The sequence below is a fragment of the Genypterus blacodes genome, unplaced genomic scaffold, assembly GCF_046128005.1.
Source record: "Genypterus blacodes isolate CSIRO-AG114 ecotype Tasmania unplaced genomic scaffold, CSIRO-AGI_Gbla_v1 ptg000133l_1, whole genome shotgun sequence".
Classification (NCBI taxonomy): Eukaryota; Metazoa; Chordata; class Actinopteri; order Ophidiiformes; family Ophidiidae; genus Genypterus; species Genypterus blacodes.
Genome location: NW_027466935.1, coordinates 7266987 through 7292784, shown reverse-complemented (window position 1 = coordinate 7292784; position 25798 = coordinate 7266987). Strand labels below are relative to the sequence as shown.

Here is a 25798-nt window from a genome sequence, read left to right as displayed (position 1 = left end):
GTCTTTGACCCCCGGTGACCCCGGAGAGCGTCGAGATCAGAGGGCAGCGGCCTCGCTTTGAAAGCTAATTCCCCTCCCCGAACCACACGGCCGGCCGCTCGCTCCGGCACGGAGGAGGATCGTGCTGTCGCGCTTTAACGCTCTTTGTTTTCACGAATAAAGAAGTCGAGCCTTCTGCCACGACATGTTTCACTGTAAACGCAATCTGGAAGCTTCTCACCATCTCAGGCTGCAAACCTGCTCATGACACAGATTGGTACCGGTAATTACCATTTAAGGTGTGTGTGTGTGTGTGTGTGTGTGTGTGTGTGTGTGTGTGTGTGTGTGTGTGTGTGTGTGTGTGTGTGTGTGTGTGTGTGTGTGTGTGTGTGATGTCTGTAAATTATTCACCTGCACTAAATAAGCAGATTTTGTGTTGTCAGGGAGATAAAACAAGCAGAGTGTTTTTCTTGAGGTGGAGGTTTTCTAGTGTTTCCTCGCCGCTGTTGCTCTTTTTTTTTCTCCACCTAATTTGCAAATCCCACTGGGCGAAGTGTGTTTGCGTTGCGGAGAGCCTGAGACCTCCACGGAGTTCTTAAATGCATCGTTTTCATTTATGGAAACGACCCAAAGGCTGTTAAAGCGTCTCTGGGTGATATGCAGACAGCAGCTGAACACATTTGGCCTCTCTCTCTTACACGCACTCACACACACACACACAGCAACACGTATGCGTTCACTTACACACACACACACACACACAGCAACACATATATGTTGACTCACATACACACCCACTGCAACACATATATGTTCACTCAGACACACACACACACAGCAATACATATACGTTGACTTACACACACACACACACAGCAACACATATTCGTTCACTCACACACACACACACACACAGAGCAACACATATACGTTCACTCACACACACACACACACACACTACAACACATACATTCACTCGCACTCTCACACACACACTCAGCAACACATACATTCACTCACAGACACACACACACACTCAGCAACACATATACGTTCACTCACACACACACACACACACACACTGCAACACATATACGTTCACTCACACACACACACACACACACACACACTCAGCAACACATACATACATTCACTCACAGACGCACACACGCTCAGTAACACATCTACATTCACTCACACACACACACACAGGATGCCTGGTGTGTGCATGGTGCCCTGACACGAGGAGGCGATAACGTTGTGGCTCATTAACGGAGCGTTGTGTTGCGTGGACGTCAGACCTGCAGAGCCACACAGACGGCGACTGCAGATGAAAACTGATTCAATTAAAGTGAAATTAGCCAGCTTTTGTCAGGACGTAATCCAATTCAAACTCGCTTAATAAGTTACCCGCTAATGAGCCGGGATCCGTGTGTGTGTGTGTGTGTGTGTGTGTGTGTGTGTGTGTGTGTGTGTGTGTGTGTGTGTGTGTGTGTGTGTGTGTGTGTGTGGAAATGAGAGATCTTACCATTGAACACACACACGTTACTCCTTCACACCCGTAATTACTGGGATCTCAGCAAAAGTGATTAGTGTGGGTGGAGGGAAGAAGAAGAGGAGAGAAGAGTTGTGATAGAAGAGAAGAAGGCAGGTTAGATGTTTCCCTTTATCGGGGATGGATGGATGATTGTGTGATAGAGGGATGGATGGATGGAGAGAGGCATGGATTGATGATTGAGTGATAGAGGGATGGATGGATGGAGAGAGGCATGGATTGATGATTGAGTGATAGAGGGATGGATGGATGGAGAGAGGCATGGATTGATGATTGAGTGATAGAGGGATGGATAGATGGGTGGATTGATGATTGAGGGATGGATGGATCAGTCCGTAATCTCCCAAAATGATCGTTTGAAGCTGGACTCCAGTCTCGATCTCGACACTTGAACCCTCACAGTCAGGTCCTGGTCCGGTGGCAGACGGGGCCTCGGTGCTGCTACACACACCCTGTAAATTTAATTATCAAGCCGGGGGGAAAAAGAAATCGATGAATAAACTTAATGAGAAAATGAATAGATTTCTTTCTCTCTTTTTGATGCTCAGCGTTCTCGCACACACACACACACACATACTTTCTGCTCCGAGTTGTTAACAGTGTAACGGCCTTGAGATCGAACGCTCGTGAGTAAAACGAACAGCCAATCAGAATCCATTATTTGCCTCCTCAATGGGACGGTGAGTAAGTTTACAGTCACTCAATACTCTCCAGTATTTACACCTACGGCCATTTTAAGACACCAACAAAAATGCGATCAAGCCGTCGACTGGTATATCTGACGTGTTGCGCAATCGCCCGACGTCCACCAATTGAGGACAATTAAGACGTTTACATGCCTGATTCAACACATTGACAGTCACGTTACGTCGGTCTGCTACTCGAACACACAACGATTTCAATTTCAATCGAATCCATGACGATTGTAAAAGTCCATGTGTGGCCTTATTGGCTGTGTAATCTGAGGTGCGTGTTTGAGAGGAGGAGGATGATGGATGGATGAAGCCCCCAGCGGAGTAGATTCACTTTGATGGTGGTGTAGAACCGTAAAAGATCTAATGTAGCACAGTGATGTGGTGTGGATGACTCAATAAATTGGGTTTATGTTGTGTTTTTATTGCGTTGTGTTATTATGAAAACACAGCGGCTCCTCGCGGCGGCTCAGGCGTTGGCGTGTTAAAGTCTGGGAGGGGGGGGAAATTGCTTCGCTCGCACGCGGTCCAACCTGCAGAAATCACGCCCAGCTCTACTGCCCATAACAAGGAGCCCACGAGTGACATCATCGTCTGAGGAGGAGGAGGAGGAGGAGGAGGAGGGAGGGGGTGGTGTAAGACGCGAGGAAGGAGGAGAGAAGAAGAAGAAGGGGGGAAGTGAACAAGCAGCACTCTGTAACACGCTATCACAGGCTAATTTCCCCCGAGCATCTCTTAGAGGAATGTGTATAGTATCTCTCGCGGGAGTGTTTACTCTCACACCTTCACATACACACACACACACACACACACACACACACACACACACACACACACAGAGGCTCTGTTTCCTATTCTCTCAGTGTAGTTTAAAGGAGTTGCAAGGGCGAGGTTGCTTTGAAAAGGTGCACACATGCAACGCATCACTCCAAAAAGGTGTGTGTGTGTGTGCTGATGTGTGTTTTATTGCAAAGTGAGAGTCCCCGGTAGCAGTAAAACCTCCATCTGTATCACCATGACAACAGCCTGGTAACAACAGGGAGACAACACCCATTTCAACCATCCCAACCCCCATCAGCTGTGTGTGTGTGTGTGTGTGTGTGTTCGATAGCTTGCATATTTGACAGTGTGCATTTGAGCCAGTGTGAGCAAAATTTGCGTTGAGTGGGTGGGTGTTGGCAACTGTGTGTGCTAGGAAGTGTGTGTGGGTATATGTGTGTGTGACCGAGAGAGCATCCATTAGGGAGCTTCCTAGCAGATACTGTTTGCATCTCAGAATGATGGACATGGCCCTGATAGCTCTGTCTGTATTCCTCAGTGTCTGGATAATGGTCACACACACGCACGCACACACATTCATGCATGCGCACACAGACACACACACTCGTAGGCTCCATCCCTTTCTCTCTATGAATGGAAATGATACCTCAGCAGCGCTCTCCCTCTGTCTGCCTCGGCCGGCCAATTGTGCAGCGCCGTGCTTAGCCTTCAGGAAGAGATGACATCACCGCCAGCCAATGGCGTCGCAGCTCCAGGGCGTGCTGCGCTCTCCGCTGGCCTGCGTGATTCGGAATGACAAGGAGAGAAGAATGAGAGGATGAGGAGGGAGAGAAAGTAACGGGGGAGCAAATGAGAGCAGGGAAAGGTGAGGGAGCAAGGGTGGGGGAGGTGTGTGTGTGTGTGTGTGTGTGTGTGTGTGTGTGTGTGTGTGTAACTAATTTATATTCTGTGGTCCACCTATGGGATCAAATCCCTTCCTAACCCATGTAAACTCTTTCCCATCCTCCCTTCTCTCTTCCTGTCCTCTTCCTCCCTCTATTCTTCTTCTCTTCTCTCTCTCTCTCCCTTTTCTTTTCTCCCTCTTTAATCCCTCCTTCCCTCCTAAACCTAATTTCCATCCCTCTTTCATCTCTCGTTAAATCATTCTCTGTTTTGGTCTGTTCTGCCCTCTACAGCGACATCACTTGCATCATCATCCTCATCATCTCTCTCTCTCGCTCTCGCTCTCTCTCTCTCTCTGCATGAGTGTTTGTCAAGTTCCAAGGCCAGTCGATAGGTCATTGTTTACACCGTGACTTGGCAAAATGTATGTCTGTGTGTGTTTGTGTGTGTGTGTGTGTGTGTGTGTGTATGCGTCCTGACACAGCAAGTTCTATAATGTCACTGCCACCAAACCGCAGATATACATCACAACTTACACACACACACACTGTGACCTTCCGTCTATATCAGGGGTTCACAAACCTCATAATTTAAAGGGACACATTTTTTTACAGAACAATGGCAGCTTGATCGTATCACGTTTACATTATAACGTTATTAAAGGGAGAAGCCTCGCGGGTTCTCCTCTCGTCAGTGACATCTAAAGGTGGAAGGGTGTAACTGCAGCCATTTGGCGAATAGCAACTTACATTATTCTGTATCAAGAGTCCGTGATTCCACTGTCTCCCTGCTCTCAAGCCTGTATTGTCTCTGTCTGTCCTAATTGGCGGTCTCACCCACGTGTCTCGGTCCCCCGTCCGGCAGGTTCTGGGTTTCATCCCCTTAAGTATACGTTGTGTTTGTTGACGGGAGATTTTCATTAAGCGCTTTATGAAGAAGGTTCCAGGTGCCACTTAACCACACGTGCTCGGCCGCGTCCCACGAAAGGGAAAAGACTCGGCTGTGAGGAGCTTCTCAAAACGAGCGTGTGTGTGTGAGAGTGTGTGTCAGATCCTTACGTGGAGAAACAAACCAGTTTTGGCACTCAGATCCAGAGGGAAACTCATACCTGAGAGCGAATCTGTCAGGTTTGATCCCGACTACACAAAATCTAAACGCTTTGTTCAGCGTTCCAAGGAGCCGGAACGCTGATTTAGAAAATTCTTCCTTTTTCCACCATGAATAAATTATGATAAATGAAGCTAAAGACCCTGAACGCCCACACAGCTGTTTACACTGAGCCACGTTGTTTAATTATCACCAAAGCAAATCCCCCTCTGGCCTGTCTGCTCACTAAACTACCAACCGCTCAAACACATCCGCAGTCTTCAAGAGGTTACCCAATTCTATTTGTGTTTTAAGTCAAAGGAGGATGACTTAGGTGCTGACTTACTTCAGCACCTCCTCTCACGTTACCCTCTGCCGTCCTTCAGCCGCTTCCTCCTCCTCCTCCTCCTCCTCCTCCTCCTCTTCCTGTTTAACCGCCATCGGAGCAGTGCGTTGTGGATTTGTGGGTTTCCCTTCACGCCTGTCGCAGTGGAGATAGATGCTTCGACGGTAATGGCACCGGCCTGCGTTTAAACGGAGAAGAATGGATGTGTGTGTGTCCGTGTGTGTAAATCTAACGCGTACATCTGGGTCGGGTGAAATATATATGTTTAGGTTTCTGCACCAGCATCTGCCCTTGCACATAGGAGACGGAGTGTACATTTGATTTGTGTGTGTGTGTGTGTGTGTGTGTGTGGAGGAGGAGGAAAGGTTTGGTATTGATGAGCCCTTAGACCTTCCATCCATCAGTGTGTGTGACCTTTTACCCCAAAAGCCTGCAAATTGGCCATTAATGGTTCAGCCCACAGAGGAGAAGATGACAGCGTGCAGGACATCCCTGAGGGGGGAAACACGTGTGTGTGTGTGTGTGTGTGTAGTGTGTGCGTGTGTGTGCTCTCTTCCAAAATTACAAATGAGTCATCCTGGCACAGCCTTTCATTACTTCTGGGTGGGTGCTGATTTAAGATAGTGTAATTATCATATATTTGACCATAGGCTGTATTGTGAAGTCATATTTTCTCCTGCACGCGTTGACATTAATGGCGCCACCGACCTTCAGCCCCCACCCATCAAACCCTCTCCTCCCTGCCGCCAGAATAAAAGCTTTGGGTTTCTGGCCTTGTGAAAACAACAGCGGAGGAAAGACTTAACTCCTCGACTTAAAACGTGTTAAATTCAGATGTAGGCCGAGGATTCGGGCTTTGATGTACGAGCGTTCACTAACATGGCGGCGTCTGCACAGGCTGTAGAACCTGCACTGCACACTGAGGCTCTGTATCTGTCTCACCTCTAGATGCATTTTCTCTTCCCCTCTCTCTCTCTCTTTTGCTCCAGATCATATGATGCTTCTGTCACTTGATTTCACACACACACACATGCACACACACATTGAACTGACACACCAGCTGGGTGGATTGGTGAGGGGAAAGTGCAGGGGGGGAAGGGGGGGCGGGGGCGACCATATGATATGATATGTGATTGCAAGGTGGCCGGGCAGACCGAAGAGCAGATCAGGGAGCAATCTGAGAGGAGGAATAAAGGAAAGAGGAAAGGTAATGGGCGAATCGACGGCATAATAAAGTAGATATTAAGAGAGCGAGCCTCTTTCTCCCTCTCTCTCTCTCTCTCTCTCCCTCCCTCTCCGTCCCTGCCAGCCTCCGAGATGTATTCACGAGGAAGACAAACATTAGAATGAAGAGCGTAAACGTGCTGTGAGAAATGTCCCAGAGCTGCAGAGAGAAGAGGAAATGAAAGCTAAGCAGAGAAAGCAAAGCTGGGCGCATATGATGAGTCAGATGTCTGTGTGTGTGTGTGTGTGTGTGTGTGTGTGTGTGTGTGTGTGTGTGTGTGTGTGTGTGTGTGTGTGTGTGTGTGTGTGTGTGTGTGTGTGTGTGTGTGTGTGTGTGTGTGTGTGTGTGTGTGTGTGTGTGTGTGTGTGTGTGTGTGTATTGGAGTTGGCCTATAAACTGCATCACAGTGAGGGAGATGATGAGGAAGATGCGGGAGGAAATGCAGTGATGGAGCAGAGACGCTTTCATTCACTCTGAGCAGGCCGAGTCGGAGCCAGCAAGCGAAACATGGAGACTGGATCCATAACCATCTGTCTCTGCTGGTAAGCGACCCAGGCCGGGCTGCTTCGCCGTTGCTGAGGTTGCAGCGGTAATAGTGCAGAATACACACGATGATGTCATCTTCGACCGACAGAAGCTCTTCCAGAAAACACCGACCTAGGCCGCCTCACGCTCACACGCTCTGTGATCAACGTTACTTCATGCCTGCAGTCTTGTTAGGCATCATCTCAGAGCGGAGGGGCCTCGAACCCAGTCCAGGATACCAGGTGAAAGCCATTCATTTGCACAGCAGGATAGAGAACTGGGAGTCCCTACGCAGGACTGGAAAGGAGAACGGGCACACATATGTGAACGGGGTTAGGGTCAGGTGAATTGGGTGTGAACAGGCTCCAATCAAGATCTAAACCAACAACGATGCGACCTATTGATCCGTCAGTCGATCTAGAACCAAGAACCGGTGTGTGTGTGTGTGTGTGTGTGTGCGTGTGTGTGCTTTAATGGCCCCGCTGCAAGAAGCTGCTGTGACAACATATCACTTCCTCAGATTAACATGTCGGTTGGCACCTGTTGGCGGCGTGACGACAGCCCGTCTTCTTCTCTGCATGATGTGACGCCGTCGTCATCGTGAAGGAGCTTTGATCGTCTCAATCATCATTCTCCTGTCGCACTTTTAATCAGCATGTTGTCGTGATGACGTCCTTAAAAATTTGAACTTTAAAACTCTGCAGTGTCTCCGGCCGTGAGTTTGAGCCATTACATCGTCTTTTAAGTTCCTCTGGGTTTGTTGTGTTGACGTTGTGCTCAGTGTACTTCTTCGCCCTGTGAGCCACGCAGGCACAAACCCCAGTGACCACACACACTCTGTAATGTGAGAGCATTTAGAACGTGAGTCACTGGGAGAGAAACAGTGAAAAGCTGCCGGAGTGTGACGGAGCCGTTGGTTTGTTCTTTGTTATTTGGCTCATGATGTAGCGTTTAAATGCAGTCGGGACGTATTCATTGTTGATTCACTTCAGTGTTTTTGCCGTGAGCGCTTGGCAATAACACAGATTTACTGGGATTAGTGTAATTAAACAATACACACGTCGCCCATTCTACTGTGTAAGAACAACAAAATATGAAATCTGAAAGGTGGAAATAATGTACTAAACACACACACACACACACTGGGATTCCATGATAAGTGCTCACAACCAGCTATGTTTTCCTCTTCGATACACTCCAGTGCACATGACGGAGCAAAGCACACGTGGGGCACATTAACCTCCCCACCACCACCGCCAGCACCACACACACGCACACACAAATTGATTCCCTCGGGAAACACCAGCTGGGGCAATGCAGGGTATGGAGTTGCCATAGCAACAGCATCTATAGGTGTGGCACTGCTGAGTCGACGACAAGGAAGTTTTCTGTAAATTGTGTGTGTGTGTGTGTGTGTGTGTGTGGTTGTCATAGCATCTTGGCTGGCTCAGATGGGACATTTCCCCGAGAAACAACCGTGTTCTGCTAGACGGCTGTCCACACACACACACACACACATACACACACACACACACACTTATGGCTCCCATTTCCCCATTCCATACCAGCCTGTCCTTCCAGCTGATCCCCACGTGTGTGTGTGTGTGTGTGTGCGTGTGCGCGTGTGATTGCATATTTGTGTGTCTGACAGCTTCCCCTTGGTGAACATTAATGATGACTTTATCTAAATGCAAAAAAGCTTTGACCCTCTGATCTAGACTATTCGTACACCCACACACTCATACACTTACACACACAGTCACACACACACAGTGGGTGGTTAGCATTGTGTAGATTCTGCATCTACACTGAAAGCAAAAACTTAATTCATACACAAGCGCGTTTCTGTCGACCTTTACGCCCATATGCATCACTCTAACGTTGGTATTTACCACCTTTTCCATGAGCGCTCGAATGCAGCCTCGCAACTGATGTTATTTTTCCGTCAGTTTCTTGCAACACAACTCAAAGCCACACTTCACTTTACATCAGAGAGGAATAAATGCAGTTCCTGTGTGTGTGTGTGTGTTTGTGTGTGTCCCCCAGTTCCTGTCTCTAATCCTTTTCTCTGTGCGTAGGAAAGTGTGATGATATTGTGTGTCTGTTGGTGTCTGTGTGGATTGTTTTGGATGTTTGCTTCCTTTCCTCTGGTGTGTGTGTGTGTGTGTGTGTGTCGTAGCCTATGGGCCTATTTAGAAGAGAATCCAGGGTTTAGGAGGCGAGGGAGAGATGTGCAGCCAGGAGACTTGCTAAACAGTCACACATCATTAAAATCTTCTCTATCCCGTCTCTAAGTGTGTGTGTGTATCTGTGTGTGTGTGTGTGTGTGTGTGTTCTGTCTGTTCTTGTTCACTTTGTGTGGCTGGTAGGAAAAAAAGCGTTTTGTGCCTTTTTATTTTTGTCTGTGATGTCTATTTTCTCTCTTTCACGCTCATTCACGCCGACAGCCTTGACATCTGCAAACGCTCAATACACAACAGATTTGAAATGAGAAGGAGAAAGAGAGAGACAGAGAGAGAGAAGGAACACACACACATGCAATACGCACATCCTTACATTTGCCTCACACAGGCACGTATAGAGAGGACATTAGGCCCTTTAGGCAGTTGATTGTCAGCATATATCTTTTTTCATGCTGACATGCGCACACTAACACACACACACACAGATGTTTCATTCTCAATCAGCGTTTCAGCTCTAATGGTCTCCCCATCAAAGTCGGAAGAGATGTCCACGGCTGATTAAAGAGAGAGAGAGAGAGAGAGCGGAAATGCTTTAGCTCGTCTCTGAGTGGGAGACAATGAGAGAGAATGGAGAGAATCAGAGAGAGAGAGAGGCTGAAATATGAAGGGCACATTAAAGACCTCTTATGAATGGCTGACAGAGAGAGAGAGAGAGAGAGAGACAGAGATGCAGTGCGCTTCCTGTAGCATGAAGCTATAGGTCAGGGTGTACATTTGCGCCACATCCTGTCCTACAGCTGTCACTCAATCCAGGGGGTCTCAAGTGTGACACCATAGTGAATGACGTGTGCGTTTGTGTGTGGGTGGTTGCAGACAGACTTTGCTAATGACAGTAGAAGGTCACTGTTACAGGACTTCTATTCCTATTATTCTCTCTCTCTCTCTCTCTCTCTTTTTCTCTCTCTCTCTCTCTCTCTCTCTCTCACCTACTTCTCTCGTCCTTGTTGACCACCTGGTGTGTCCTTCACTCCTCCACCATCTCGACGCTGATTAATACTGCAAGTACCGCTGCAAATTATAGATTAAAGGTCTACAGGTAATTTATCGCAGGTTCCTTGAACGCACCATGAGCTGAGCTTTGATCCAACAGGTTGTTTAATCTGTTCAGGATCTAATTTCTCTTAATTCCCTCTCACACATCGTTTGCCTCAAGTTTCATTTAATTAGTTTCATTCTAAAGCTTCTGTTTTTCCCCTTCACTTCATGAAACACTGAATGTGAATGTGTTGTGAGATCAAATTTTAATCCGCCCTACAGGTTTAAAAAAAAGAAGCTCTTATGAATAAAATAGTGTCATGCCACTCTTCACCTCAAGCTCCACTTTCTGAATCTCTTCAACTGTTAACAGTCAAACTTGATCTAAATGTAGAATCTGATCTAATTAGAATATGGCTGAAACCGTAGAGCGTTGAGATGCGTGTGAATATTTTAAAGGTCGGTCAGGGATCTTTGCGGTTGGGGCTCATTATGCTGCAGTGGTTCAGGCTGAGGTCACTGATGGAGCCGCTATACTTCCACCTGAGCAACATGTACAGGTTAGAATATAAGTTTCTATCTTAAATTAGTCCTACATGTTTCAACACAAAAAGTTCTGCTCAGGTGTTTTAAGCCTCCTTGTCAATTTTTGTGTAAATTGAGTCTTTCCTCATAAAGTTACTGCGACTTTTGACGAAACATTCCAGAATATAAGCAAAAAAGATGCTCCGTTGCTGCGTTTTCTTTATGATGTGTTTAATGAATTGTAGATAATGAAGTTTAAACTATTTCCGCACAAACAATTAGTCATTATATATATTTAACTGCAGAGACAAAGGTGAATGTTATTAGCTGTGCAGCGCGTCAACATGGCCGACCCCGCTGTTGTTGATTATCTGCTATTTCCGTGCCTCCCCGCTGCCCTCTCCACACATTTTGAGGGTAAATACAGAATTCTTAGCTCTTGTCCGCCCTCGCTGTGCTGCTCGTATCGCCTTACACGTGTCCGCCGCTGTATCTTGAAGGCTATTATACCCGTGTGAACCAGCCGGAATATGACGCTGCAAATCAGGCCGGAGGGCACAGAGGGATTACAACAGTCTGGAGAGGAGTGATATTGGCCAGGCCACATCATACACATGGACCCAGATGCCTGTGTGTGTGTGTGTGTGTGTGTGTGTGTGTGTGTGTAATGGGAGATAGGAGAATTGGAGGGTCTTTTTGCAGTAATCCTGGTCTCTGTCCCCTCAAAAAAGAGTGGGAAGACATAGAGAGGGAGAGAGAGAGGGGGAGAAAACAGATCAAGGTATAGCGGAGGTCCTTTACAATCGAACCCCTGGCCTCTCTCTCGCTCTCTTACTGTGTGTGTGTGTTTGTGTGTGTGTGTGTGTGTGTGCATGCATGCGTGACCAGGAGTTGGAATCCTCCCACCCACCGCTCGACCCCAGCCCTCCTTCCTCCTCCCTCCTCCTCCGCTGCCATCACCACTTAGGTCGTCGCTATGGCAACGAGGTTAGGGTCTAGCCCGCCGGCTTGAAAAGAAAGCTCGCACACTCTGACGTGAGCTCACATCCAAAGTGCTCCGGGCTGCTTTACAATGCATTCCTCCCTTTTGTCGGCTGTGTTTCGGTTGAGACGTATGTTTCTCTGCAGGATATAACTTGTCAGCAGTTCTTTCCTATTTAATCTGTCATTTGCGCCTTTTGGTCAATGAATTGTGTTCGTTTACATCACATTAAATTAAAGGTATTTTGCTTTTTTAAGCCCTTTATTTAATAAGAATTCATAGGAATTAGCCACTTGAATTGGCCTCAAACTGTCCAAAATACACAGAGAACAGAGGAAGTATGCAAATCAGGTGAACAAACAGATCTGTGTGTGTGTGTGTGTGTGTGTGTGTGCGCGTGTGCGTGTGTGTATTTAATATATAACAAATTCCTCACCGTTCTGATTGTCTTGTCTTGCCTGATTTTCCTTTTCCTACTCATGTGTAATGATGTCATGGGACTTAAACCCTCTAATTGGGCGGCTGGGAGGACACCGGATCGAGTGTGTGCTGGTGTAAATTAGCTGATGGATCAAACAGTGTTGTTATCTAGAACTCACGCGTACACGCGCACACACTCACACACTCACACACTCAGACACACACCCCTAACCCCTACAGTCTTTTCCCTGACCCTCCCCCCATCTCATTCTAACATTGTATACATCTCATATCAGCCCCTCCCACCAAAAATAGAGCCCCATCTATTAATACTGTCACCATATAGACACGCACACACACACATACACGCACCTCCTACATGGGTGAATGCACACACACACACACTGTCCGGCCCCAATCACTTTTCTTCTCTCCCTTGGGAAACAAACTCCTGCATCAGCTGGTAAATTGCCTAAACTCTTTCATCTGCTAATGGGCTACCTGTCTTTCCGCCTGTCTGCCTTCCTGTCTGCCTGTCATTAACAAGTTTTTACCGTCTGTCTGTCTGAGTGTCTGTCTGCCTGCTTGTCTGCCTACAGTGTATTAACTATTTTATGTTCTGCTCTGATTGTTTCCTTGGGTCTCTCTACACAGTTTTCCAAGCTAAATATAATCCGGAGCTTGTAAACTGCTGCTGAGCCCGTAGGAGCAATGCGACATAATGGAGCATGCTCATAGTTTACATACATCACTTTGCCCTTATCCTTGGCTGATGTAACACCAAGTTGGAGTCCCAGAAGTTCCAGATGCTCATAATCATGATCTGATGCGTCAGGAGAGACACAAGGACAATTATTGTAATGTCAACATCTTTAGTGTGAGTACTCCCAGTGGTCACTTCAGGTAGTTTACGTCTTAAGTAGGTCACTGACTGTAGAGGAAGCAGTAACGCTGGATTAGAGTTACAGACGTAGTACAGTAGCAAAAGTCGGGGTGTCATTTTGATTTGTATGTAGCTCAGTAGAGTTACTGCTCGCTGATGAAATTCCACTGCTCCAAGGACACACAATCGTGCGTTGCTATGGCGACCAAGGCCTCAGTATAGTATAGTGTGGGCTTATGAATGGCACAGGCCTTGTCATGGTAATAATACTGGTGATGTTACATTCTGGAGTCTATGTATGGATGTACGCTATTGTACCTGCGTCTTTGTGCGTTTCCCCCTTTTGTCGCCACTTAGCATATTTTCCCTGAATAGATGTGGATTCTATTAGTTCTCATCTTTTCTCTACCTTTCCTTTTCTATCTGATCTCTGCTCCCCCCCCCCTCCTTCCTTCCTCTTTATTCTGAGAGAGTGTGTGTGTGTGTTTATACGTGTGTGTGCCATTACAGCATGCAGACACTCTTTGTAGCTTCACAAAGGGAAAGAGTTTCCCTGCAAAATACGGATTCAGCCCGTACACACTGTATGTGACAGGTGTGTGTGGAGATCAGAAACCAAACTGGCAGAAGTTTTGGTCCACAGATAAAGCCTGAGTCTGGCCTCTAAGGCTGCAGATCAGCTCACACATCCACATCCTACATATTTTATATTAATGTTTCCTTAAATCCCTTTATCTCTGTCGCTCCTTTATTGTCTATTTCTCTGTCAGAGCTTCTCCATCTGTTGTCATCTTATTCTCTGAAGCGTGTCGTAAATAGAGCCACATATTGGCATTTCAATTTACTCCATAACCCTTCACACACACACACACACACACACACACACACACACACACACACACACACACACACACACACACACACGCGCGCGCACCAAATCCGAGCATCAGCTCAGTGGTCGGCATCTCCTGGGTTTCCACGGAGACGAGGAAAAGCAATAACTGCTCACTTGACCCCTCTGCACTTTTATTGGCCTCTTCTCTCCTTCACACACAAACACACCTCAAATCTAATCTGTGTTGATATTCCTCCTCCTCCTCCTCCTTCTTCTTCTTCCCCGGAGAACAGGAGGAGAGGGAGGGAGGAGGGAGGGGAGAGGAGGAAGTTCATAATTCCATCTGAGGAGGTGAGGAAGGCAGGAGACGATAAGATCGATTGTTTGGCGTTTGTAGTCTCTTCAAATCACACACACGCACACGCACACACACACACACACACACACACTCACACTGTACAGGCAAACAATCACAGCATCCCACCATCGTTCTGGCTGTCACACACTTTCTGTTTTTTGCTCTGCACATCTGACACACGCACAAACTCACACACAACACGCTCGAGTTGTAACTGTAACTTTATAATTGTGACAGGTGAAGAAGAAAGGAGAGAGGAAGGAAGGAAGGAAGAGAGGAAAGGAAAATGTGATTGAGAGGAAGAGGGCGAGGAGGAGGAGGAGGAGTGTGAGATGGAAGGAAAATATTAGGAGGAGAGACGCGTTTCCCCGGCGACAGGGCTGTTGATTGTTTGTTTTGCTCTCTCTAGTCTCATTTCTCTTCATATTGCACAGTTAAAATGATTTCCTCTCACTGTTTAGTCCTGTGAGGATTTGTGTGTTTTTGCTTGTATTTGATTGTGTACTTGTGTGAGAGCGCGCACAGATTAGTGTGTGTGTGTGTGTGTGTGTGTGTGTGTGTGTGTGTGTGTGTGTGTGTGTGTGTGTGTGTGTGTGTGTGTGTGTGTGTGTGTGTGTGTGTGTGTGTGTGTGTGTGTGTGTGTGTGTGTGTGTGTGTGTGTGTGTGTGTTGGTCCTCTCTGATCTCAGTATTTCCAGAATCACAGTGTTTTCACGTGATGACATGAGGTCGTCTCCTGGGATTTCGTGTTTTCTTCCCAGATCAACACACACATTACTCAGGCAGCAGTGCAGATGAAGTACACTGAACTTTGTCTGTACTTGTTGTAATCACAGACTGATAATAGTATTTGTGAGTAAGTAGATATGTAAGTTATTCTTTATTTATATAGCAGAAAGACAAAAGATGAAACAGAAGCTTAAATTATATCAAATATATCAATATAATCAAATATTTCAGTAAGTCTTCTTTACTTTCTAATTTCCCCTGATTGTCATTCATTGTGCAAAAAGAGGAAATGCAGAACCTTTGAAAACTGAAACACACTCAGCTGTGTGTGTGTGTGTGTGTGTGTGTGTGTGTGTGTGTGTGTGTGTGTGTGTGTGTGTGTGTGTGTGTGTGTGTGTGTGTGTGTGTGTGTGTGTGTGTGTGTGTGTGTGTGTGTCATCATAGTAAGCCAGACTTAAGTGGCTTCGCTCGGCTCCACAACACACTGGAGCAGTAAGAGCTCCTCCAGATGATTCCCCCTCTTAGTAATCAGGTCGATTGGATTGTTTCTTGAGTGTACCTGAGCGTGTGTGTGAGGGTGTGTGGCATGCAGCACACAGCGACGCCTCCCTGCGGTGCTGCCGTCTGTCACGCAGGTGTGTGTTTCCTGCGTTTGTTTAATCAGCGCTGCACTTCAAAGACACTGTGGCTGAAACTCTGAGAGGTGATTACAGGTCTGTGCTGCGTTATTACTGTACAGCACGGCCACATCACCACTATGCAGATGTGAGTGTGTGTGTGCGCTGCATGTGTGTGTTCCCATTTCCTTCTTACTTTGAATTAACTACAGTATAATTCGAGCCATAAGGATCTTATTCCTGCATCCTGCTTCTGTTATTGGAATGCTGGTTCATAATAAATGGCTCTATAATGTAACTGCTGTAATGCCATGTTTGGCCTCTAGGTGGCTCCTGTACTGTGCTCCACCTTATTCTCTATAAATCAAGTCTTTCTGGGGTTTCTTCCACTTTTTAGTTAAATAACATTATTAAAGTAATGACATCAAGACGGAGTAACACGTGCACGGCGTGTAACAGGCATGTAACAGCCATGTAACAGGCGTGTGACAGGCGTGTGAGCTCTTCTTCTCTTGTTTGTCTCACGCAGTTCTCCAAGGAGAAGTACCTGCTGGACTCGCCTCCCGAGAAACTTCGCAAGGAGCTGGAGGAGGAGCTGAAGCTGAGCGCCGCTGACATCCGGAGCCATGGCTGGTACCATGGACACATACCCAGAGAGGTACACACACACTCACACACACACGCACGCACACATACTGTACAGTACATACAGCTGGTCCCATGGAGGTTTGGTTAAATACTTTCCAGGACAATAAACCCTTTCAGGTAACTCCCATGGCTAGGCTACACACACACACACACACATACACACACGTATTACTATATTCATCTGTATACGACCTTTGCTGGCCGTGTTGATTTTCCAAGTCCTTGCATTGACCTCAAAGCTCCAAATGAAATGAAAAATGAGTTTCTCCACCGTGTTAAATAATTAAATTAGGGAAGCGAGAGCCAGAATTATGATTCAAAGCGACTTTAATCCTCCTCGTAAATCTAATGCAAACATTAATTAACAAGACTTTCCTCACTCTCCTATAAAACAGTCTGAGCTATTACACACACACACACGCACATTCAGGTCGGCAGCCTTTGACAGAGTGAAGAAAGAAGAATGAATAAATACAGTAAAACCTCTGTTATATTGTTTTGATTAGTCAGTTTAATAAACAAAAAATCCCATCTCAGCTTAGTTGAAACTCTAGCAGGTCCAACATGGTCACAGCTGGTGTGAAACTAGACGTCAGCAAGCATCTTAAACATATCTAAAGGACTTTTTACGTCTTGTTTTCCTGCGTCACTGTGTGAAATATCCCCTTATGTTCGCTCCATGTACGATATCCAGAAATAAGTAAAAGCAATATGTCTGAGCGTAACAGCATGTCGGAGAGATGACGAGATCGCCAAAACAATGATAAAAGCTCAGCGCCACCGTTTGCCAAAGTGTCTGGCTTCTAACTCGCCGTTTAAACGCTTTAGAGAGACGAAGACGCTGATAAATGAATCCCATCATCTGTCAGCGCTCGGCGAGAAGTTGGGAGGGCAGGGAAGCGGTGCCAAACAGACAGCTGCGCGTGTTTGTGCTGATGTATGCATTTGATTTCACAGCTGGTGACTAAGACGTAGATGCACACACACACAGGAGGAAGACGAGCGCGCGCACACACGCGGGGCTACAGTGCGCGCACACGTGGAGGGCATTGCAGACGCCGCCACTTCTAGTCTTCTGTCTCTTGATTAGCCTCTGGTTTTCTCTCTCTCTCTCACGCGCACACACACACACACACTCACACACGTAGAGTCATAGCCATCTGGGAGTCTTCCCTCTTTTCATTTGCATAACTTATTCATTTATTCATGGGTTTGTTCCAGCATAAACTTGGGGGAAACCCTGACCCCACCCCTCTGGTTGCCAAAACAACACTTGGTTGCCATAGTGACTAAATCTTACACCCCCTCCACCCTCCCACGGGTGGATACCGTACACTGTGTTACCTGTTCATTGGCTGAGCCGACGCGATCGAAGTCAACAATCCAGTCCAACAGCTCTGTGATCAATCCTAACTTTTACATTTTCAGTTTTCATTGACGCTGACGTCAGAGAGGAGTTAGGAGTATAGTTTGGATGATTTATGGCGGCTGGAGGTGTGTTAGATTGCATTTGGGTGTATGTGTTGCTCCCCGGTGTATGCAAATTGCAAGAAAGAATGAAAGAAAGAAAGCATTTGAAACCTTTCCACCTTCCCTTTTCAATCGTCGTTGTAATTGTTTTCCCTCCTTTGATGGAGTCTGGGTGCGGGGCAGTGATTGGTTGGTGTTATGTAATGTGCAGGCCGTCAGGAGTGTAACACACCGTATTGAACGGAGCAGTCGTCGCTTCGGAATATTGAACAGACTGGAGCCAAACATTCAATTTCAATTAAAGCTCCTCAGCTCTCAGTCTGGGCCCCGTGAAGGAGACAGGAAGCCTCTGAGGCGTCTGTGTACCTGTGTGACCTCTAAGTGTCCTCTGGTCTGAGCCAAAATGATTCATGAAAAGGTTTTGTCATTGAAAAATCACCGTGGAGGGATTTAACCAAAGGGAAAAGAGATACATTAAAGCGGTCAAATTCCAGCATCAGAAACATCAGAAATAAAGGGATTTTGAGTTTGATCTGAGCCTCTGCTGCCCCCTGCTGGTCTTCTGTTACATTACAAGCCTTTTTCACCCAGTTTCATCATTTTCCAGGTCGTGTAATGGAAATTTTAAATGAAACCCTCATGCAGTTCCTCCGACTGCAGCTGCCTCTCCTGATGACCTCATAAGTTTCCCTCTAATCAAATCCTCACTCAGCTCTGAAATTGATGTCGTCCGATTTGTCGATAACCTCGAGGATTCGCTTCACTTTACGACGCCGCCGCGATCAATTCACAGCTCTATAAACCAGCTCATCATCTCAGTGAGCAGCTCTGCCTCGTGCCATTTAACGCGCTTCATCAACACACAGAGGCGTTTCCTCTTCTCTTGTGCCAGTGAGGGATTAGAGTCGTATCTGTCAGCGGCACAAGCGCTCCCCGAGCATCCAAATGTAAACAATCGTAATTCTCTTAATTCCTTTAATCAACAGCCAAAGCGCCTGAAGCTCTTGAACGATCCTGCCTGTGTGACCGTCATGTTGACTGTATGTGTAATGTCTCTCTGTAGGTGTCAGACACTCTGGTTCTGCGTAACGGAGACTTCCTGGTGCGCGATTCGTTGACCAGCGTGGGCGACTACGTGCTGACGTGTCGATGGGACAATGAGGCCATGCACTTCAAGATCAGCAAAGTCCTGGTCAAGTCTAACGAGTCAAAGGTACCAATTCAACCGACATCAACCTGCTGTACATTCTGGACTTACTGAGCTTTTACTGACTGAACTCTAAACGACCTTTAGGTGCAGTATATGTTGGAGTCGGACAGCTTCGACTCGGTCCAGGAGCTGGTGCGGTTCTACGTGGGCCAGCGCCGGCCGGTCTCCCAGTCCAGCGGGGTCCACATCTACTGTCCCGTCAGCAGGACCCTCCCGCTCCGCTACCTGGAGGCCACGTTCGCCCTGGCCAGCAGCAAGCATGGCCCCGCCTACTCGCCGTCCAGCCAGAGGGGGGCGTACATCAAGAGGAGGAGCGTCACCATGACCGACGGGCTGACGACGGAGAAGATGATCCCGCACAGGTGAGACGCAGAGCTGCAGCTGTCGTGTTGAAGTCCTCTCTGTTCTGACTCGCGGTCTTCCTCGTATTTAATGTTTTTTCGTCCCTCTTTCATCGCTGCTTTCTGACATAAACATGATCAGTGACTCAGACAGCCCGAGTCCAGTTGAGACTCCAGCGGCGCCGGAGCCAGAAGCTGTGCCACACTGCAGGTTGTGTGTGCGTGTGTGCGTGTGTGTGTGTGTGTGTGTGTATGTGTGTGTGTGCACCTCCTGAACCTCCCCACACACCTGCTGTCACCTCACTCCAGCACCTTCAGCTGTCAGTCCTCTCAAGTGCACATAGTTGTTGACTTGATCACTTGTGCACTCGGTCACTCCCTCCACTAAGACGGAGCAGAAAATATGTGTGTGTTGCATGAATTGAGGAAGAAATTCAGATGTAGATTGTTGTTATAAGTGTTGATTTCTTTCCTGAAATTCCTAATGAATCACACTGATCTGCTCCTGCTTTAAGTGAATGTGTGTATGCCAACAAATAGCAAAGAATTGATGAGTTTGCTTCTCTCCTTTTGAAGCTGTGACATCACTGCGTTTGACTTTCCCCACCTATCCTGCCCTGACATGTTTCACATCCAGACTCCTAACATGTGACGCATTCTGTTTGCAGTCCGTCCACCATCCACCACCACAAGGACGCCATGAGGAACTGTGCCATGAGCATGGACCAGATCCAGGAGTACCGCTGCCCCTTGTCTCCTGTGGGGGAAACGCCTCTGGGTCCTGCCTACAGCGCCAGTGAGTAACGCTGACGCAGCAGAAAAGTGGTTGAATTAATCTGCATCAAAGTTCACACAGTGCTGGCCGACACGTGATGGGAATGAGGTGCAGAGAAACTACAAAAAATCCAAGATCAAATCTCTCTCTCTTGTCCTCAGTCCCCAGGCAGAGGGCCCACTCAGGCGGTCGAGCCTTGGCCGTCGTGCCTCCCTCTCCCGCGATGCGTCGCTCCAGCGACCCCCTGCTCAGCCCCTCGGCCGGCAGCAACCCTCCAGATCACCCTGCTCACACCACTCACTCCGCACACTCCTCGCCCGCCCATCACTCCGCCCATCAGCCCCACTCTGCCGAGTCGGCGGGGAGCTATTGCGACCTCAGGCCGTGCCCCGCCAGCGGACCCCCCAAGCCGCCGGCCAAGAGCTACGTGGAGCGGCTGCGGGTGGAGGACAAGAAGGAGGACGGGCAGAAAGAGGAAGGAGACGGGACGTTCAGCTCCCCTCAGGTGGAAACAGCGTCCTCCTTCAAACCATCCAGGTACACAAACCTCAACCTACTTAAACTACAGCCAAAATATGTCATGCTGTAATGGCAAGCACCCTCCACCAGGAGGCGTTAATACTCAGTTAATACGTGATTAATTCTTAAAGGAAATGGCTGAATTATTCATTTCTTAAGGGACATTAAGGGTAGTAGGGAATGTTTGTTTTGTGAGGATGAGGAAGAGGAGGAGAAAGAGGAGTGGGTGTGATGTACTTTTATCCATCACATATAAGGCCTTATAAGGTCTGTTAAAGGGAAGAAAATGAAAGCAGAGTTTGGAGCTGTACAGGTCTGCAGGACAGCAGCGACTTACTGTAAATGAGGGTCAGAAGCTGTGGACCCCAGGCGACGTTGAATCGCATTTTCATCAGCCTTTAAAAACCAAACCTGTTTCAAGGTCGGTGCACCTGCTGACATTTTGTTATTGAGAGGAAAGCAGAGAGCAGGAGGGAGCAGAGCCAGCCAACAACTGTTAATCCTGCAGGGAGTCCAGGCTCCCGCGCTCCCAGGCGCGCTGAAGGCTGTGATGGTGTGTGTGTGTGTGTTTGATTTAGCTCTGTCCTCTAACGGTGATGTCATGGTTCTGCTGTAGGTACGAGTCTCGCCTCCTGCCGGCTGAGAACAAGCCTCTGGAGATGTCTGTGCTGAAGAGAATCAAAGAGCTGCTGGCCGAGGTGGACGCAAGAACCGCAGCCAAACACATCACCGTGGTGGACTGCATGGTACACACACACACCCTGACCTGCATGAGCACACACATGCATCAACACAGGGCCTGTTAAGTGCTGATCAGATAATTTGATGAGCGATGAAAGCAGAAATGATTCCATTGTTTTATTCTGGGGCAGATTGCGAGAATATTGGGCGTAACTGCAGAGACGCAAAGGATGATGGGAGTGTCCTCAGGGCTGGAGTTACTGACGCTGCCACATGGACACCAGCTGAGACTTGACCTGCTGGAGAGGTACACAATGGACACACACACACACACACACACACGTTACTTTCCTCCCAGCTCATACGAAGATCCTGCATGATCACACGTTGGATCCTGACGTCCTCCCTCGTCTTCCCTCAGGTTCTACACCATGTCCATCATGATGGCCGTGGACCTGTTAGGCTGCACGGGAAGCACGGAGGAGAGAGCGGCCCTGCTCCACAAAACCATCCAGCTGGCCGCAGAGTTGAAAAGCAACCTGGGTAATATGTTCGGCTTTGCGGCGGTGATGCGAGCGCTGGAGCTGCCTCAGGTGAGGAGAGAGCAGAAGCTATCTGAGGAATCTGATGGAGCACTTTTTATCTTCAGTGATGCTAATTTCTCTACGTTTCTGCTTAGATTTCTCGCCTGGAGCAGACGTGGGTGACTTTACGCCAGAGACACACAGAGGGCGCCATCCTGTATGAGAAGAAGCTCAAGCCTTTCATGAAGAACATGAACGATGGCAAAGGTGCGATCGAGCTCTGGGTGTTTAATCCAGTAATCAATATTTTATATTTGCAAGGAAAGATGAAGACAGATATCATGAAGTTTGTAACTGTAGTTGTGTGTCCCTTTCAATTTCAAATGTGTTAAAGTGTGGATATTGTTTGGCGTTGGTCCCGCTCACCGTGTCCCCTCGTGTCCCTCCAGAGAGCAGCGTGCTGTCCAACACCTCCTTCCCCCACATAATCCCCGTCCTGTCCTTGCTGGAGAGGGGCGTGGCCCTCGGTGATGCGCTGGACCCCTGGGAAAGCGCGGAGGTGGGCGTGGACGTGGTGATGTGCCACCTGGAGGCGGCGCGCACCGTGGCGCATCACGGCGGAATCTACAGGAGCAACGCCGAGACCAAACTGCAGGGTGAGGAGGAGGAGGAGGAGGAGGAGGAGAAAGAGGAGAAAGAGGAGGAGGAGGGGAGGTGCAAGACAAAGAGACATTACCGCGTCGATAAAATGCATCAGTACAGGATCATTAAGTTAAAATTGATCATGATCTGAAATGACATCATGGATTTAGCCCCCAGCTGTGGATCCTGATCTGCTGGATAAAACACACACACTCCTATAGGGTCACATTTAGGGCATTACAGCCACAAACATGCAACTACCACCAGTGTGTATCTAACGCCACGCTGAGTCAGCAGTGTGAAACAAATCCAGATTAAGATGATGTCATCATGTAGGATCAAACGTCTCCTCTGAAGGTAATAACAGTAAAGTTCAAGCTTTATATTCCTAATAAAAACACGTCATCTATTGGATGTTGCAGCTTCCCTCCAGGTAATTATGGATTTTGAGGGGTCAGATGCAGTTCACACCCAGGGCCAGGAGGGGGAGACAGGCTGCTGTATTATTTAATCTACAATAACATGAGAGATTAATAAAGGTTTTTGTGTTAAGTGTGTGTGTGTGCGTGTGTGTGTGTGTGTGTGTGTGTGTGTCTGTGTGTGTGTGTGTGTGTGTGTGTGGTGGTTATGATTACTGTATTGATCCTAAATACCTCCCCATTGGTTCTTAATCTGTGGTCATTACTGTTGTATTGAACGATCTGTCAATAGCCATCAGTTCACATTTCTGTTTCCTGACATGTGGCCATCAATTACTCTGAGCCCAGCTCGACTTAAACGCTTCAACTAAACTGCAGATGCTGCTCAATTCGTTAAGTTACCCAAGTTGTTAAGTTAAGTTAATTGTTTTGTGAATTTGCACAAAAGATTCTGAGAGATTGAAGGAAGAAAGATTTTCCTTCTGTTTTGAAGACAGCAACTGATTTTCTGAATTTCTCACTTCTTGTTCCCTCCTCTCCTCTCCGCTCATCTCCGTTCCTCTCCTCTCCTCTCCTCTCCTCTCCTCTCCTCTCCTCTCCTCTCCAGGATTCCAGCAGCGATCAGAGATTCAGGAAATCTTCCACACTGAGTTCCAGATGCGTCTCCTGTGGGGCAGCCGCGGCTCTGAGGGCGACCAATCGGAGCGTTACGAGAAATTCGACAAAGTCCTCACGGCCCTCTCTCACAAGCTGGAGCCGCCTGTGCGCCACAGCGAGCTATAGCACTCGCCGCTACGCCCCACGCTCACCAAAAACACCCCCATCTGCACGCACCACTCACAGTGGTATGGTCTTATTTTGCATTGCCGCAGATGATGTGGACGAGTCCAGCGTTGACACGAGGAGGGGTGGGAAAGGATGAAGAGGCAGCTAAACGCAGTGAGCAATAGGAACGCAGAGGAGAGGAGCACTTTCAGCACGTGTTCACTCACTGTGAGCTCCAAATGACACACAAAGCTCCTTCTGCTCCTCACATAGAACACACTGGAAACTGAGAGGAGACGAGTTGAACAGAGAGGAAAACGGGGGAGACGCTTGATACAAACGCTTACACGAGTACGGTCGCCCACAAGGGCCAGACCGAGCGCAAGATTTTGGCTTTGCTCCGATAAAACACACACTTATTGCAAAAACTGCTGTCACACACTGTAGCAGAAGTGATAATAACTTCCATAGCTCATATACTGTAGAGAGGATGTTTGATGTGGGCGAGAGTGTGTGTGAATGAGTGCGTGTGTGTACATTCTGTTTACATTCCTGCATTTTTGTATATCATTAATGTTCCTTGTGTTTTTATTTGTCCTATTTATTTGCTATGATGGAAGAGCATCATGACGATATCGACATTACGACGCCGCAGAATCCTATTCATAAAGTCTCATCAAATATGTATCAGGCAATCCCAATGAATCCCATTAAAAATGTATCAGGCGCGCATTAATAAATGTATCTGATGTGAACGATTTGCAAATGTGCTGTAACAACATGAACTTGAGAGCTTTGTGAGATGTTAAAAACATTCAGAGGGCAAATCAGCTTCCCTCCTTCTGTCGAGTGTGTTTAACTTCACAGCTTGTGTGTGTTTCATGCGCAAAATGTAGCTACTAACTGAGATACTTAAAGCAATATTTCACTTTAACACGCAGTATGTTATCATGATGTCACTTTGACTGCATTGCTCCAACATGTGTATTCAAATATGCAAAATGTCCAAGTGTGTAACGTCAGCACATGACTTTATTAATGCAACATCCTGATCCTATACATGTAGAAGAATACAATGAAAATACACTTGTTGATGCATATGTGTTATATTAAAGTGAAATATTGATTGATCCACAAATGAAGAAGAAGAAAATAGGACATTTGTCACGTCTGCGCATGAAACGATCTGTCCTCTTTCCTCTTTTTGGTCTGAAAATATGTTGTTGATGATCCAAATCATGTTGTCACGTTGATGCTGGTACTGGTCAGTGTGAAGTCAGCGCTGTATTTACAGGATGTGAGCCTCAATGGGCTGGAGCGTCTCTGAGTTATGCAATCATTTCATCCAGGGGCTGAGAGCCTCCAGGAACACACACAGGATGCTTAAAGGTGTCACCACTGTCACTTCTGTTCCCTGTATTTCCTTTATTTGAGCCAACAATTATTCCTCAAAATATCTTTATAGACCGACGAGTCAGATCAGATTAGAATCAAACAGAAACCCTTAAAACAATTCTGTAAGCATCGTTCTTTCCTAATCTGGACCACGTTTGATCTGGGTAGACAGAACATCCTGCAGTTCTCACTTTGTTCCACAGGGGGGCGATATTCAGTCAGCAAAAAACATTGTATCATGAATTGTAATTCACATGCACACGCAGAGAACACACATTTTTACTGTGTGTTTGGAAAACTATAGGATGCCTACAGGTTCAGGTTTAGTATTAGAAAATGATGATGATGATGATGAAGGCGAAGATGATGTAATGTCTTTTTATTTGTCCAATTTGAATGCTGTACAGGAATGCTCCGTGTGGATTCTGTTGTGTATAAGTGGACTTTATGAAAATGATCTTGAGAAGCAAAAGGACAAGAGCTGATTTCGGGCTGATCTTGTGTTTTTTTTTATGGACTGTACATAGCGATTCACTTTTTTCAAATAAAAACGATTGCTTGTGTCAATGAGTTTGAATCTGTGCGGGCAGAAGCTGGCACATTCCTGACTAAACCGTCAAACAACGGCACACATAAACTTCATGAAACTGGTCAGGAGGAGGAGATACACATTGTTTACCAGCAGGGGGCAGCATTTCACCATCAAACCTGAGTTGATCCCAGTCTCATTCCTCCTCTTCGCAGCCACAGTGAGCAGCAGCATCCCGTCTCCC

At 47.2% G+C, this 25798-nt stretch overlaps 1 protein-coding gene across 4 annotated transcripts in view; it reads left to right on the top strand.

The window, feature by feature from the left end:
• The window catches only part of sh2d3ca (SH2 domain containing 3Ca), a 42608-nt gene extending 17020 nt beyond the window's left edge, over positions 1–25588 (top strand). For all 4 annotated transcript variants that reach the window (XM_076164034.1, XM_076164037.1, XM_076164036.1 and 1 more), the window contains 11 exons: positions 16166–16294; positions 18818–18967; positions 19049–19326; positions 19974–20101; positions 20242–20617; positions 21216–21345; positions 21472–21587; positions 21702–21873; positions 21960–22071; positions 22254–22460; positions 23473–25588. In XM_076164034.1, coding sequence (XP_076020149.1) covers positions 16166–16294; positions 18818–18967; positions 19049–19326; positions 19974–20101; positions 20242–20617; positions 21216–21345; positions 21472–21587; positions 21702–21873; positions 21960–22071; positions 22254–22460; positions 23473–23648 — 1974 coding nt within the window. In that variant the 3' untranslated portion in view covers positions 23649–25588. The remainder of the gene's footprint in view (positions 1–16165; positions 16295–18817; positions 18968–19048; positions 19327–19973; positions 20102–20241; positions 20618–21215; positions 21346–21471; positions 21588–21701; positions 21874–21959; positions 22072–22253; positions 22461–23472) is intronic.
• The last annotated feature ends 210 nt before the right edge of the window (positions 25589–25798 follow it).